The sequence below is a fragment of the Ictalurus furcatus genome, chromosome 6 (assembly GCF_023375685.1).
Source record: "Ictalurus furcatus strain D&B chromosome 6, Billie_1.0, whole genome shotgun sequence".
Taxonomy (NCBI): Eukaryota; Metazoa; Chordata; class Actinopteri; order Siluriformes; family Ictaluridae; genus Ictalurus; species Ictalurus furcatus.
Window position 1 is genome coordinate 479,709 of NC_071260.1, and position 11,741 is coordinate 491,449.

Consider the following 11,741-nt stretch of genomic DNA (forward strand, 5'->3'; position numbering starts at 1 on the left):
TGCTGTTTACTGAGAGCTACAGCAGCGGAAAGCACAGAGAGAGAGAGAGAGAGAGAGAGAGAGAGAGAGAGATGAGGGGAGATTTATCATACCCCGCATGTCAAACACTCCACTTCTCCATAGAAACCCCGCATGTGCACGCGGGAACTTTATTAAAGGCAGATAGCGGGGTGATAAGCGGCTCTGGCTCGCTATCCGCTCCTCTTTCCCTCTTTTTTTTCTCTTTTTTATGATGCTGATTGCTGGTAGAAAAGATGACAGAGGTAAATTGCTCTTTTAATTAAAGCAATGCTGCAGAGGAAATTGTCCTCCGTGAATATTGGTGCGCAGAGATGGAGCTCGAGACAGTTGCCTAGAAACTTCAATCTGCCTCGCGTTTATTCCAGATCACAGTTTTGAGATAAAGTTTAATAAAAAATCTTCTCCCCCTACACACACACACACACACACACACGCGCGCGCGCGCGCGCACACACACACACACACACACACACACAGGATGAAAGGCTGCTCCCCCTCAGCAGCGCACAGAGCTACAGGACAGAACCTGGTGTTTAACATGTATCTCTCAGGTACTCTGCAGCTTTCTGTGTGAAATGAGACTTTCGTTATTTAAAGTGAGGATGTGAGAGTCAGTGAGGAGGTGTACATGGTGGTGCTGGTGGTGCTGGTGGTGCTGATGCTGCGTGGTGGAGCTCCGGCTCCTCTTTTGTCGGATGTCGGAAATCCTTTTTCCTGAACGCGCTTCCTGACTTCAGCAGAAAAAGTCCAGAGCGCAAAAGATTCCCCTCAGAAGAGCGAGCTTTCTCATTTCTAATATCACTTCAGCTGGAACAACAACAACAACAACACCACAATTCTCGACAGATTAAAAAACGACCTGTTTGATTTTTATGAGATTGTGTTTCTCATTGTTTAAATATTTAAATATTCACCTCTTCCTGCTTTAACTATATTTCAATTGTTTCTTATTTTACTAACAAACTGCACATGTAAAATACTAAACTGTAATTTTTTACAATTATATTTTCATTTGATATTTATTTATTTTTTAGATCCGACAGAAAATTTATTGAAGGAAAGTAAAAGTCCGTCTTGGAGCCCCATCAATGCAGGTGTACAGAAAGGTAAGTCTCTATTATTATTATTAATACTACTACTACTACTACTACTACTACTACTAATAATAATAATAATAATAATAATAATATTAGACCTACATCATTCATATTTCTGCATATTAATTTTACATCAATGTTTTTATTTATTGCTATATTTGGACTTTTATATCCAGTGAACAAGTCAAGTTATTGTATTTTCCTCATTTTTACGCGGATAAATAAAAATCCATCTAATTACAGAATTACAAACAGCTCGAGCTTCAGATCTAAATATTCTGTTCACGACAATTAAGACTCTTCTCGCTTTGTTTTTGTTATACTTCACTGAAACACTTTGCTTTCTATTCTTCATAAACTGTTGTAAATTTGATTATTATTATTCTTATTAAAAGCAAAATGATTTCTACAGATTAAACTCACAGTAAGGTTTTATATATATACACACACTGGATATACAGGGAAAACATCTCGGGTTATTTTTCACATTTTTTTCTGACACTGATAAATGAATGCTTTTAGATTTCTTTCTTTTTTCTGTTTATTAATTAAACAATTAGCTTCGATTTTAAAAGATCAGATTTCTGCAGATTTAAGAAACGCGTTTGATCGGTGTTTATTTCTTTCGTGTTCAAACTAAATCTCAAATTTTAATTAGATTCGTTTTATTATTATTTTCCTAAAAGGTATTTCATATCGCTTCTGTCGTTTTTCATTTTTTTCCTTTTCATACCACTCTTTATTTCCTTTCTATTTCATTGTATTTCATTGTTAATAGATTATAAACCCCATTTTCATGATCATGATGTGAGAGATATTAATGTACAGAAAATAATCACAATTTCCTAAAATGTATTTGATCAGTTTTCACAGATAAATATCAGTGAAGAACATTTATTTGAAATAATCCGTATAATCCGAACACGAATAAATCTGTGGAAATAAATGAAAGATAAGAGACAGTTTGATCATTTTGGGGTAAAAACTCGCGGCTCGGTGTTTATTCAGTGAAAACCTTTTAGTGTTTGCTGTTGTTTTTGGGTTAAAGATGAACCGATACTGAAGTCTTTACATGTCACATGTCGTGTCTCTGAACGAGCTGCTTTGAATAAATTCATATTTAATATGAATCTTTATCCGTTAGCACAGTTTGCGTTGTTGTGTGGAAATAATCAGTGTTTCTGTTCCGGACACAGACGCGTTTCTGTCGGCTAGAAAACTGTCTGTTAACAGCTGAAATATTCAGAGAAAGAAACTCATTCCTTATTTAATAAAATACACGACTTTCCGGCGATGTTTTAGATGAATAATGGTTTTTATTTAATTATTTATTTTTATTTTAAAGCAGATTACATTTGTATTGTGAGTGGATCCTCTCGGATATTTAAACTCTCACTCGGATAATTCAAGAAATAATAATAATAATAATAATAATAATAATAATAATAATAATAATAAAATCCGTATTCTTTAAAACAATAATTCAGTAAATGGGACTTCCGGTCTGTGACGTGGTTCATAATCAGAGATAAAACCAAATCCAACATTAAAAGACAGACAGAGCAGTAAAACAATCTGGGACACTTTTATTAGTGTCATTATTAGTGATTAGCTGTGATTTTACTGTTATTTACAATAAACTCCGTATAATTCTGAATAAAAAGAGAGCAGTGTGAGAATGCAGTAATTTATTTACTTTTATAAACTAATTTCACAGATCTAAAAGATTATTTCATTTCTTTCTCCGTTTGTAATCAAGTTCTCTCTCTCTCTCTCTCTCTCTCATGAACAAGTGAATAAAAGGCCTAATACTGGATCACTGCAGTCTCCGTGATACAATTCGGGAATGAAGGGAGCACGGAAGGAATAAATAAACAACAACAACAAAAACAAATCTAAATTTGATAATGAGAGTCTGATTTCTAGATTTATTTCTTCACATGTTCCAGTGATCAGTTCCAGTCTTATAGCTGTATTTGAATGTTTAGATGTTCACAGAGTAAATAAAAGGTTATTTCGGCTCCTGTACACGAGGACAATAATAAATTCCACATTGTTCAGGTATTTCTGTAATGCAGTAAAATAGAGAAAGGGATTCCTCCTGATCACTTTATCTCATGTTCACAAGTTTGGGTTCCGGGAGTGGAGACTATAAATAAATAAAGAAAGAAATAAATAAAATCCATGTTACAGCTGTAGGTTATTATTCATGCGTTTTAATAACGATAAGAACTAAAAGTTTTACGAATAAACCCTGTGTTAGGAATGTTCTTTAATTACTGAGCATGGATTAAAAGGACTAAAGGACGAAGTGAACCATGCTGAATTTCTCAAAATAATCACAAAGGTAATGATCTCATCCAGGACAGAGAAAGAGTTCAATTTAACCATGATCTTTGTGCTGTGATTTTTAAATTATTATTATTATTATTATTATTATTATTATTATTATTATTATTATGAACCCGAACCCAACATGTGAAGCTGTTTCCTGTGCTCATGGTGCATCACCCCCTGCACCTCCTGCTTTACTCTACACTGAGTGATTAGAGAGCTGTTCCACATCACCTCATTCTTATACAGATAGATGATAAAATGATGATAAAATGAACAGTGTCACACCCCTCCACGTCTACCCTTAACGAAGATAAACCCAGCCTCGGATGAAAGAAATTCTGTGGAAGTACTGACCCAATAAAAATAACAGAACATTTTGGATTTTGTCTGGTTATGATCCTGTACTTAGGGGTTAAAAATGGAGGTTCATGTTTCCTCTCACAACCTGCGATCAGTTAACGACCGACGCCTGGTATAGTGCCTTCTCCGCAAGCCATGAGGTCCCTTTCCAGAACCTTCAAACTGACCGTCCCTCAGTGGTGGAATGATTTTCTGACCTCAGTCTGGAATCTGTCACTATCTTTAATAAATGGTTAGGGTCCCACCTCTTCTGTGAACACTTAACTAACCCCTAACCCTATCTCTTCGCTTGTATTTCCGCATTTGTAAGTCGCTTTTTATAAAAGCATCTGCTACATGAATAAATGTAAATATCTAATTATGAAGCCTTTCCAGAAACTCACAAAAGAGCCTTAAATGTGTCGTACTTCCACATCTGTTTGTTTGTTCAACAAATAACATTGTTTTCAGGAAACACACCCACCACCAGAAGTCCTGATCACCTGAGTACTGACTCACCTGCGGGTTACAGAGTTCACCTGATTCCCATCACGTCCTCATCAACACCAAATTTCCAGTTACTCTTTGCGAAGTCTTGCCTACTGCGTTTAGCACATTCTGGGATTTGGATTGTCCGACTGTATCATGTTTTTGTTTGCTGCTTTGGATGATTATTTCACCAGTTGTACCTGTATCAGTTCTCATATCAGTCCTGCTAATGTCAGAATATAAAAGGTTGCTTCAGTGTATCTGTAGCTGAACTGATAATATTTTCGCAGGAAGTGGTCAGATCCAGCTGTGGCAGTTTCTTCTGGAGCTCCTGTCGGACAGCTCGAATGTGTCGTGTATAGCGTGGGAGGGGGCGAGCGGCGAGTTTAAGCTGACCGACCCGGATGAGGTGGCGCGACGCTGGGGGGCACGCAAGAGCAAACCCAACATGAACTACGACAAGCTGAGCCGTGCCCTGCGTTACTACTACGACAAGAACATCATGAGCAAAGTTCATGGCAAGCGCTACGCCTACAGATTCGACTTCCGGGGCTTGGCACAGGCCTGCCAGCCTTCTTCCTCTTCCACTTCCTCTTCATCTTCCTCCGAGGCCCTTTACACACTCCACACCAACTTCACCTCCATTCCTTTCTCAGGAATCTCCAAGCTGAACCTGGTGGCTCCTGGCGTCGGTCCTCACGGGTTTCCGTATTGGACCGGATCCGGACCGGCGCTGTATCCGAGTCATGGCCTGCAGCCGCCTGCGCATTTCAGTGCAGCGCATATCAGCTGCGTGAACAACATCAACCACCTCAACAACATCAACAATCACTATAACTGAGGGGGCGGAGTCATCTGCATGTGGAATTTTCTAGAAACGGCTAGTCAAGGTGACTGGATTTGTAGCGAATCTTAAAAACGTTCAGAAGTATCTCCACGTTTCTGATCTCGTCTTACCCATTTACAAGAACACAAATCCGCTCACTTTGACTTGCGCTACTGCTGTACTAATAGATTTTTACCTGTACCTCTATAAACAGAGTTAGCATAAACCCTGAACGTCGGCTAACTGCAAATCCAACCGCAGCGTCACAGGTTTCGTGAAGCAGTTATGAGTTGCAGGATCACTATTTAGCAGAATAATTAGTATTAAAATGTAAATAATTTACAGGATGTGTAGTAGCATAGTAGGCAATTATGCCATTTCGGAAATAGCAACAAGCTAGCGAGCGTAAACAGCGTAAAACAACAAAACAAGTCCTGGCTAGCTCGGCTTGGAATATAACAGCCTCATGCACATTTGTGTGAACAATATTAACCAGAAAAGGTTCTGAAAAAAAAAGTCTGTCTTTATTAGCAACTTTTATTGCTAAGCATTTTTAGACAGTTGCATGCTAATGATAAAGATGTTGCTATAGAAACAGTTTCCAGGTTTTTTTTGTAGCATGCTGCACTGATATTAGCACCATAGTCCTAGCTGTGGAATTAGGATTAAATCTGGAACAAATGAAGAATGGTAAATGAATTATAAATGAAGATTTAAAGCTGCTGCGTCTCACTGAACTCTACGTTAATGACGTTCGGTTTTCTCGTGTTTTGCGTTTACGCTAATATGAATTAAAGTTCATGAGTTTTTCATACACAACAGGTCAGTGGAGATGCTGACCTCACGGTACGAGACATAAAACGACTCGGAGTCAAAACACGACTTAAAACACTGAAGGAAACAGATCTGATGCCATTGAGCTGAATTAAGTTACACTTTTACAGCAGCCTGTGCTTCACTTCACATTTCTTTATTCATAAAGATTTATAGTCGTCTTTACAGCATAAACAACGTTCAAGCTGATCTAATTAGAATGATTTATCATTATAATTCATGCATTATGTAAACATGAATAAAAATGGAATGTTAATAATAAACAGCAGTGTAGCGTATAACGTACATCAGCTCGGGAAATATCTGAATAAATAAAAACGCAGTGTGTCTCCTGACTTCACCTCCTTCCTGATTTATCATTTATATCATTCAATTAATCATCTCATGTTCTTTTCTAAAAGTCTTTGTCTTGGTAAATTTAGGATCAAAGCAACTTGACTGATCAAAAATACGTGTTTTTCACTTACGTATATTTTTACAGTGTGGGAAATATCTGAAGAGATGTTGGAATTGTGAGTCATGGATTAAAATTTCACGACAACGTGGCCGCTTAGTGTACTCAATTCTGCATCTAAAGGAGCGTAGTCTTCTAAATCTGAGCACAAGAATCATCAGTACTCATAATGAAATTGGGTTTTTATCACACACACTAAATTCTAAATTCTAAATTGCTCTGCTTGTTCATGGACACACCCATTTATATAAAGAAACATCCCCAAATCACCATATTTGGTAAACAGCCACCCTTTACAAAGCCCAGTGTCCTGATTATGGATGATATTGAGCAATGTGGAGAAGATCCAAGAAGAGGAACATCACCGGCAACCAGGGGTACGTTTCCCAAAAGCATCGCTAGCCAAATATGGTCGCAAGTTCCATCATTAACAACATCGTTCAACGATTTAGTGTTTCCTGAAACAATAGTTCCAATGAACGTTCGCAAACTTCACACACACACACACACACACACACACACACATTTGTTTGACGACTCCTGATCTGAACTCCACTTGTGACCCCTGAGGTAAACCAGTCTTAAATCTAATCTGTACTAATCCAGAATTATCCTGTTAAGGTACCAACAAACAGCAGTTCAGCACAGGCCGGGTGTTTCATTGACTTTCTCTAAAAGCGTGGACGTTCCTGATTTAACCAAACCCCAATGTTTCTCTTTTCCTCTTCTTCCAGTCTTTTCTTTTTCTTCTAGTGCAGAAACTCCATCCGGAGAATGATGTTAGCATGTTTACGATGTCGCGTTGGTGGGTAAAGTGATGGATGGGATGCTTTCTGGGCAGTGGGGAAGATTCAGACCCAATTATTAGAAGGTTGAGAGTTTGAATTCTGCCATCTTCTCCTTCGGGAGCTCTTATTACGGTTCCTCTGCCCTGATCCCAGTTTCCTAACAATCTAAGATATTATGAAGAGAGGATTTACACTGTACATGTAATAAATTTGGCAATAAAAGCTGACTTTGGTTCATGGATAAACTAAGATAAACCAGACCCATCCAAACAAGCAGCACTTGATAACCGAGCATGGCCAACGCCCCCAAAACTTCTAGTAGCGTCCAAAATTCATAACAAAAAACTAGAAATAGAGCAAGGAATCGTTAAATGAAGTAAAAGTCTGCACATTTGGATTTCACAAATTTAAAGTTCAGTGCAACACAGTACAAGACAATCTCCTGAAAAAGAATAAAAAAAAAAAAAAAAGAGAAAATTGGAAAACATGCCACATCCTGTAGTGGCTCACGGCATGATCAATAGATAAATAAACATTAATTTCTCAATAAACAAAGTGTACTTTGGATACTTATGGTGTTATTTGACAGCATCAATACGCCTCGTTTCCTTTTAAGTTGCATTTGAGTTATTTTTTGCTTCTGAATGTAAAAATGTCAATGAGAGGTTTGAAGAGCATTTTTTGACTTTAAAATAAATATAAAAACCGCTCATGTTTTCCTATTGCTTGTTTGTAAATCATAACCTTAAACCTAACTTTGGGGCTTAAATGACTGTAGCCTCAGACTTTTCCAACCTTCTGTACGAGTCCACAGCAACAAACTTTAGTGATTTGTGAAAAACACTGTCCTTGACCCCAACTAACATCTTACAGAAGCTCTAGAAAGAGAAGAGATTACTCAGACTCTTTAAATCATGGCATTTAAATCATGGCATTTACATGGCATTGTGTCGGGCCTCAGCAGCTCATATTCCTGCCTAAAAACAAACTCGCTCCCCATTTTGCCTTAAGAAATATAAATGTAATGAATACACAGACCCACCTTATTTACTGAATTCTTACCATCAAATTATTTATGCTGAAAGCAACAAAAATTATTAAGACAAAGTAAACTTTTCCCTCAATTCAGAAGAATGACAAAAATCCAAAATCTGGAATTTCAGCGGTCCAGACCATTCCTGTTCTTCACCTCTCCTTCATTTTTCAGCTCCTGGAAAACCTCAGTGAAGAACTGTGGGTCCATGTTGATCCGCAGCATTTGGGAGCTGAGTTTATCGATGACACCCAGAGCCTGCTGCCAGAACATATCCTTATTAGCGTCGATAATGAAGGGCTGGAGCGGGTACGAGATCTCGGTGCCCAGGTAAGAGTAGGTCAGGTACAGGCAGGTGAGAAAGACGCCGTGGAGCTCACCTGGACTGGCGATGTCCTCGCTCACGGTGTCCCGGCACAGCAGGTAGACGAAGACGAGAATGGGAGGTGTTATGAAGCCCTCCTCCTGCCAGCCCTGCATCAACAGAGTCTGGTCCACGTTCCTGAACCAGGCGATCACCTCGTTTGAGGTTAGATCAGAGATTTTAAGGCAGCGACGGCGTAGGAATCGACCCAGACAGAGCAGCAGCTCACCTGTGGAGGCTTGGACAGTGATGCGGACTGGAGGCGTGAGGACCTGGCAGCTTGGTTGGTTTTTCTGCACGTCTTCCTGCTGCTTGGTTACTGGGAGTTTAGTTTGTTCCAGTTCTTGGGATGGTGCCTCGGTTTCTCCAGACTGTGGTGGAGAGTTTTGGGGTGGTGCCTTCAAATCTTCTCCGATATGGATGGTCGGAAATGGATGTGGGTTGACTTTCTTGCTACTTTTCTGCTTAACCATCTTGAAACCGAAGGTTGATACCATCAACCTCGGTTTGCTCAGGCCTCTCCTCTTGCGTTCATCCACTTCGTCCTGCGACACTGGGGAGACCGAGAGCACCGTGCCCATTATTCCTGCAACTTCAAATGTTTATTCTGTGACAAGGAATATACTAGAAACTCAAAAAACAGGATGAACAGTGCAGAACCACATCCTCTCCACGGCACACAAACTGTGTCCACACCACGGAATAATCCCATCAGGAAGCTTGAACACCGGCAGGCTGATGGACCAATCGTAATCTGGCTTTTAGAGCTAAATTTAGTGTGTGTTCCAATGACGCCATGCGTCTTTACCTCACTTGAGACATGTGATTGTAAAACCAGACCATCATCAACATCCACAGTCTACACGTCCAGAGTTTTGTTGAAAATACGACTCAGAGGCAAACGTTAATTAATGAGATTAGTGGGCTAATGATAGTGAGCTGAAGCACTAATGATCTAGTCAAGATATTTAAACCACTTGCCAGCATGATAAGCCAGTAAACCTAGCTAACAGTAAATAGTCAGATACAGAAATATTGGCACCTTTTCACACAAAATGCTTTTTGTTAAAAATATATAAATAGTTGTTTGTGTAACATGACGGAGCTTTTGGTGGGTGCCAATAGTTTTGCCATTAATTGCAAATTTGCAAAATATGACCTTGCTCGCTCGATTGTCTTGGGCAGTGTTTCCCAGTCCTGCTAATGAGTTTAATCTTAAAAACCACTTGCTAGCAAGTGTAACCTAGCCAGCGAAATCTAGCTCAGAAGTATTGGCACCCTCCATGAAAATGCTGTTATTTTTGAGAAAGGTCAACACCTTTTCCAAATGTTTTGTGGGAAAATAACTTTGAACTGTAATTTGTGTGCTCAGAACTTAAGACATTCATTTGTGGAGCTCAGCTGTGGAAAGGTTCCGTCTGCTCTATCTGATGATCCCCTACCCTGAACCTCCGCCTGGCCCACAGGCACGATTTAACCTACTATTGAGGAAGATGGTCTCGAGGAACCCCCAGTAATCCCAGTGGACCAGAGAGACTGAGATGTGATCTGCCAAAATCAATTCCAAAATTAATGAATAATGCACAAAGTCAAGTTTCTTCATTTCCTGTAATTAAAATAAGACATTTGTATTTATTGCTTCATCATTCAGTAATAAATGACAGAATAATCATCATTAGGTGACATACATCATTAGGTGAATACAGTGCCCCCCCCCAAAAAAAACATGATCCAAGAGACAGTAATGAGACAGAAGGAAATCACATATTGCTTTTCCCTCATCACCTCAAGGAGCTACCTTCCGGTTGAGGTTCTGCACAGATGTTAAGGATTTTGGGCAGATGTTCTCTGATGCCAACTTCCAAAAAAACCAAAATACATGCCAAGAGCTCCATTTTAAAATGAGCACCAGTGGTCTTAGAAATGTGTTGTGTTGAGTATATTTGATGTATTCAAGCACGTAAATGGAAAACTACACCAGATGATTTAAATGCATTTAGCATTCTTAGCAAATTCAAGATTGGACCAAACAGATCAACTGGTCAGTCCTTCCAGGATTTTGCGAATGCAGAAATTAACACAAAATCAAGGAAACGCCACAGTATTCTGAGGAGTTTGTAATTTTTCTAAATTACTGCAGATTTTCTTCAGATTTGGGCCGAGACGCGTCATCACGACGCACATTCAGCCAAAACCCTCGTCGATTCGAATCGAATACGGGTACAGCTAAAAGGTCTCATTTACCAACAAACATCAATGTAAAAATTCTGTGCAGAAGAATTTTGTGCATTTTTCCGCAAATAAAAAGTAATAAAATCTCAAGTTTCATCTCAAATTTAGAAAAAAGCCAGAGCAAAATCAAAACTCCTGTAGGAATGGACTGGTCGGTGTGGCAGCACACACCAGGAAAAGTGGAAGGAAAATGACAGAACTTAATATTCAGGCTGGTGTATAACGTTTACAGCTACACATAGTATTAAATAAAATACAAGTACTTCAGATGGATTTTTATTCAGTACTCAGACCGATGACGTAACAGTGTGAGATGAGATGTTTTTATTTTTAGCTCTTTCACTTACACAACAGCAGGGGGCAACATTGCTCTGGTTTTAACATGTTTAACACACCTTTTCAGCTTGACTTCTCCATCACGATCACTCGCATGTAGGCTGTGTTATTTTCCCAGAAACCCTTTTCAGCCTCAGCTTTATGCTCCTTAAAAATGATTCATCAAAGGAACTGAAAAGGATCTCCAAAAGACAACAGTATAAGTGATTTAAAATACATCCTCAAAATAAACATACTGCAATATGAAATTTGTGTTTGGACAGGAGTTTTATTTTCATGGTGAGAGAATGCAGGACTGAGGCAACTGATTCAGTGTTTTGATTCCTGGGTTTCACACGTGACCCAAAGTTTACACGTACACGGCGTGAATATATACAGTTTAGATACATGCTGCAAACCGGCAGTGCGACATAGCCGAAGTATGTTGTGTTGTCTTGTGTTGTGTGTGAGAGAGAGAGACAGTGTGTGAGGTGGAAAGTTTCCATCAGCAACAGCCTTCATCACTCCAGCACCATCTTTAATAACCTGAAATCACACACTCCATCAGCGCAATATAACCCAGCATGACAGAGTTCTGCTTTCAGCTGGAAA

The 11,741-nt window shown here is 39.1% G+C and overlaps 2 protein-coding genes across 2 annotated transcripts in view; one reads left to right on the top strand and one right to left on the bottom strand.

Moving 5' to 3' along the window:
• fev (FEV transcription factor, ETS family member) overlaps positions 1 to 6,439 on the top strand; it is a 12,238-nt gene extending 5,799 nt beyond the window's left edge. Inside the window, exons 3-4 of the mRNA XM_053627855.1 lie at positions 1,056 to 1,127; positions 4,574 to 6,439. Of these exons, the coding sequence (XP_053483830.1) occupies positions 1,056 to 1,127; positions 4,574 to 5,124 (623 nt within the window). The 3' untranslated portion in view covers positions 5,125 to 6,439. The remainder of the gene's footprint in view (positions 1 to 1,055; positions 1,128 to 4,573) is intronic.
• A 1,905-nt stretch (positions 6,440 to 8,344) lies between these two features.
• Positions 8,345 to 10,270, bottom strand: cdk5r2b (cyclin-dependent kinase 5, regulatory subunit 2b (p39)). Its single transcript, XM_053627891.1, has one exon. It carries the CDS (start codon positions 9,161 to 9,163, stop codon positions 8,345 to 8,347), a length of 819 nt encoding a protein of 272 aa, XP_053483866.1. The 5' UTR covers positions 9,164 to 10,270.
• Positions 10,271 to 11,741: the final 1,471 nt, after the last annotated feature.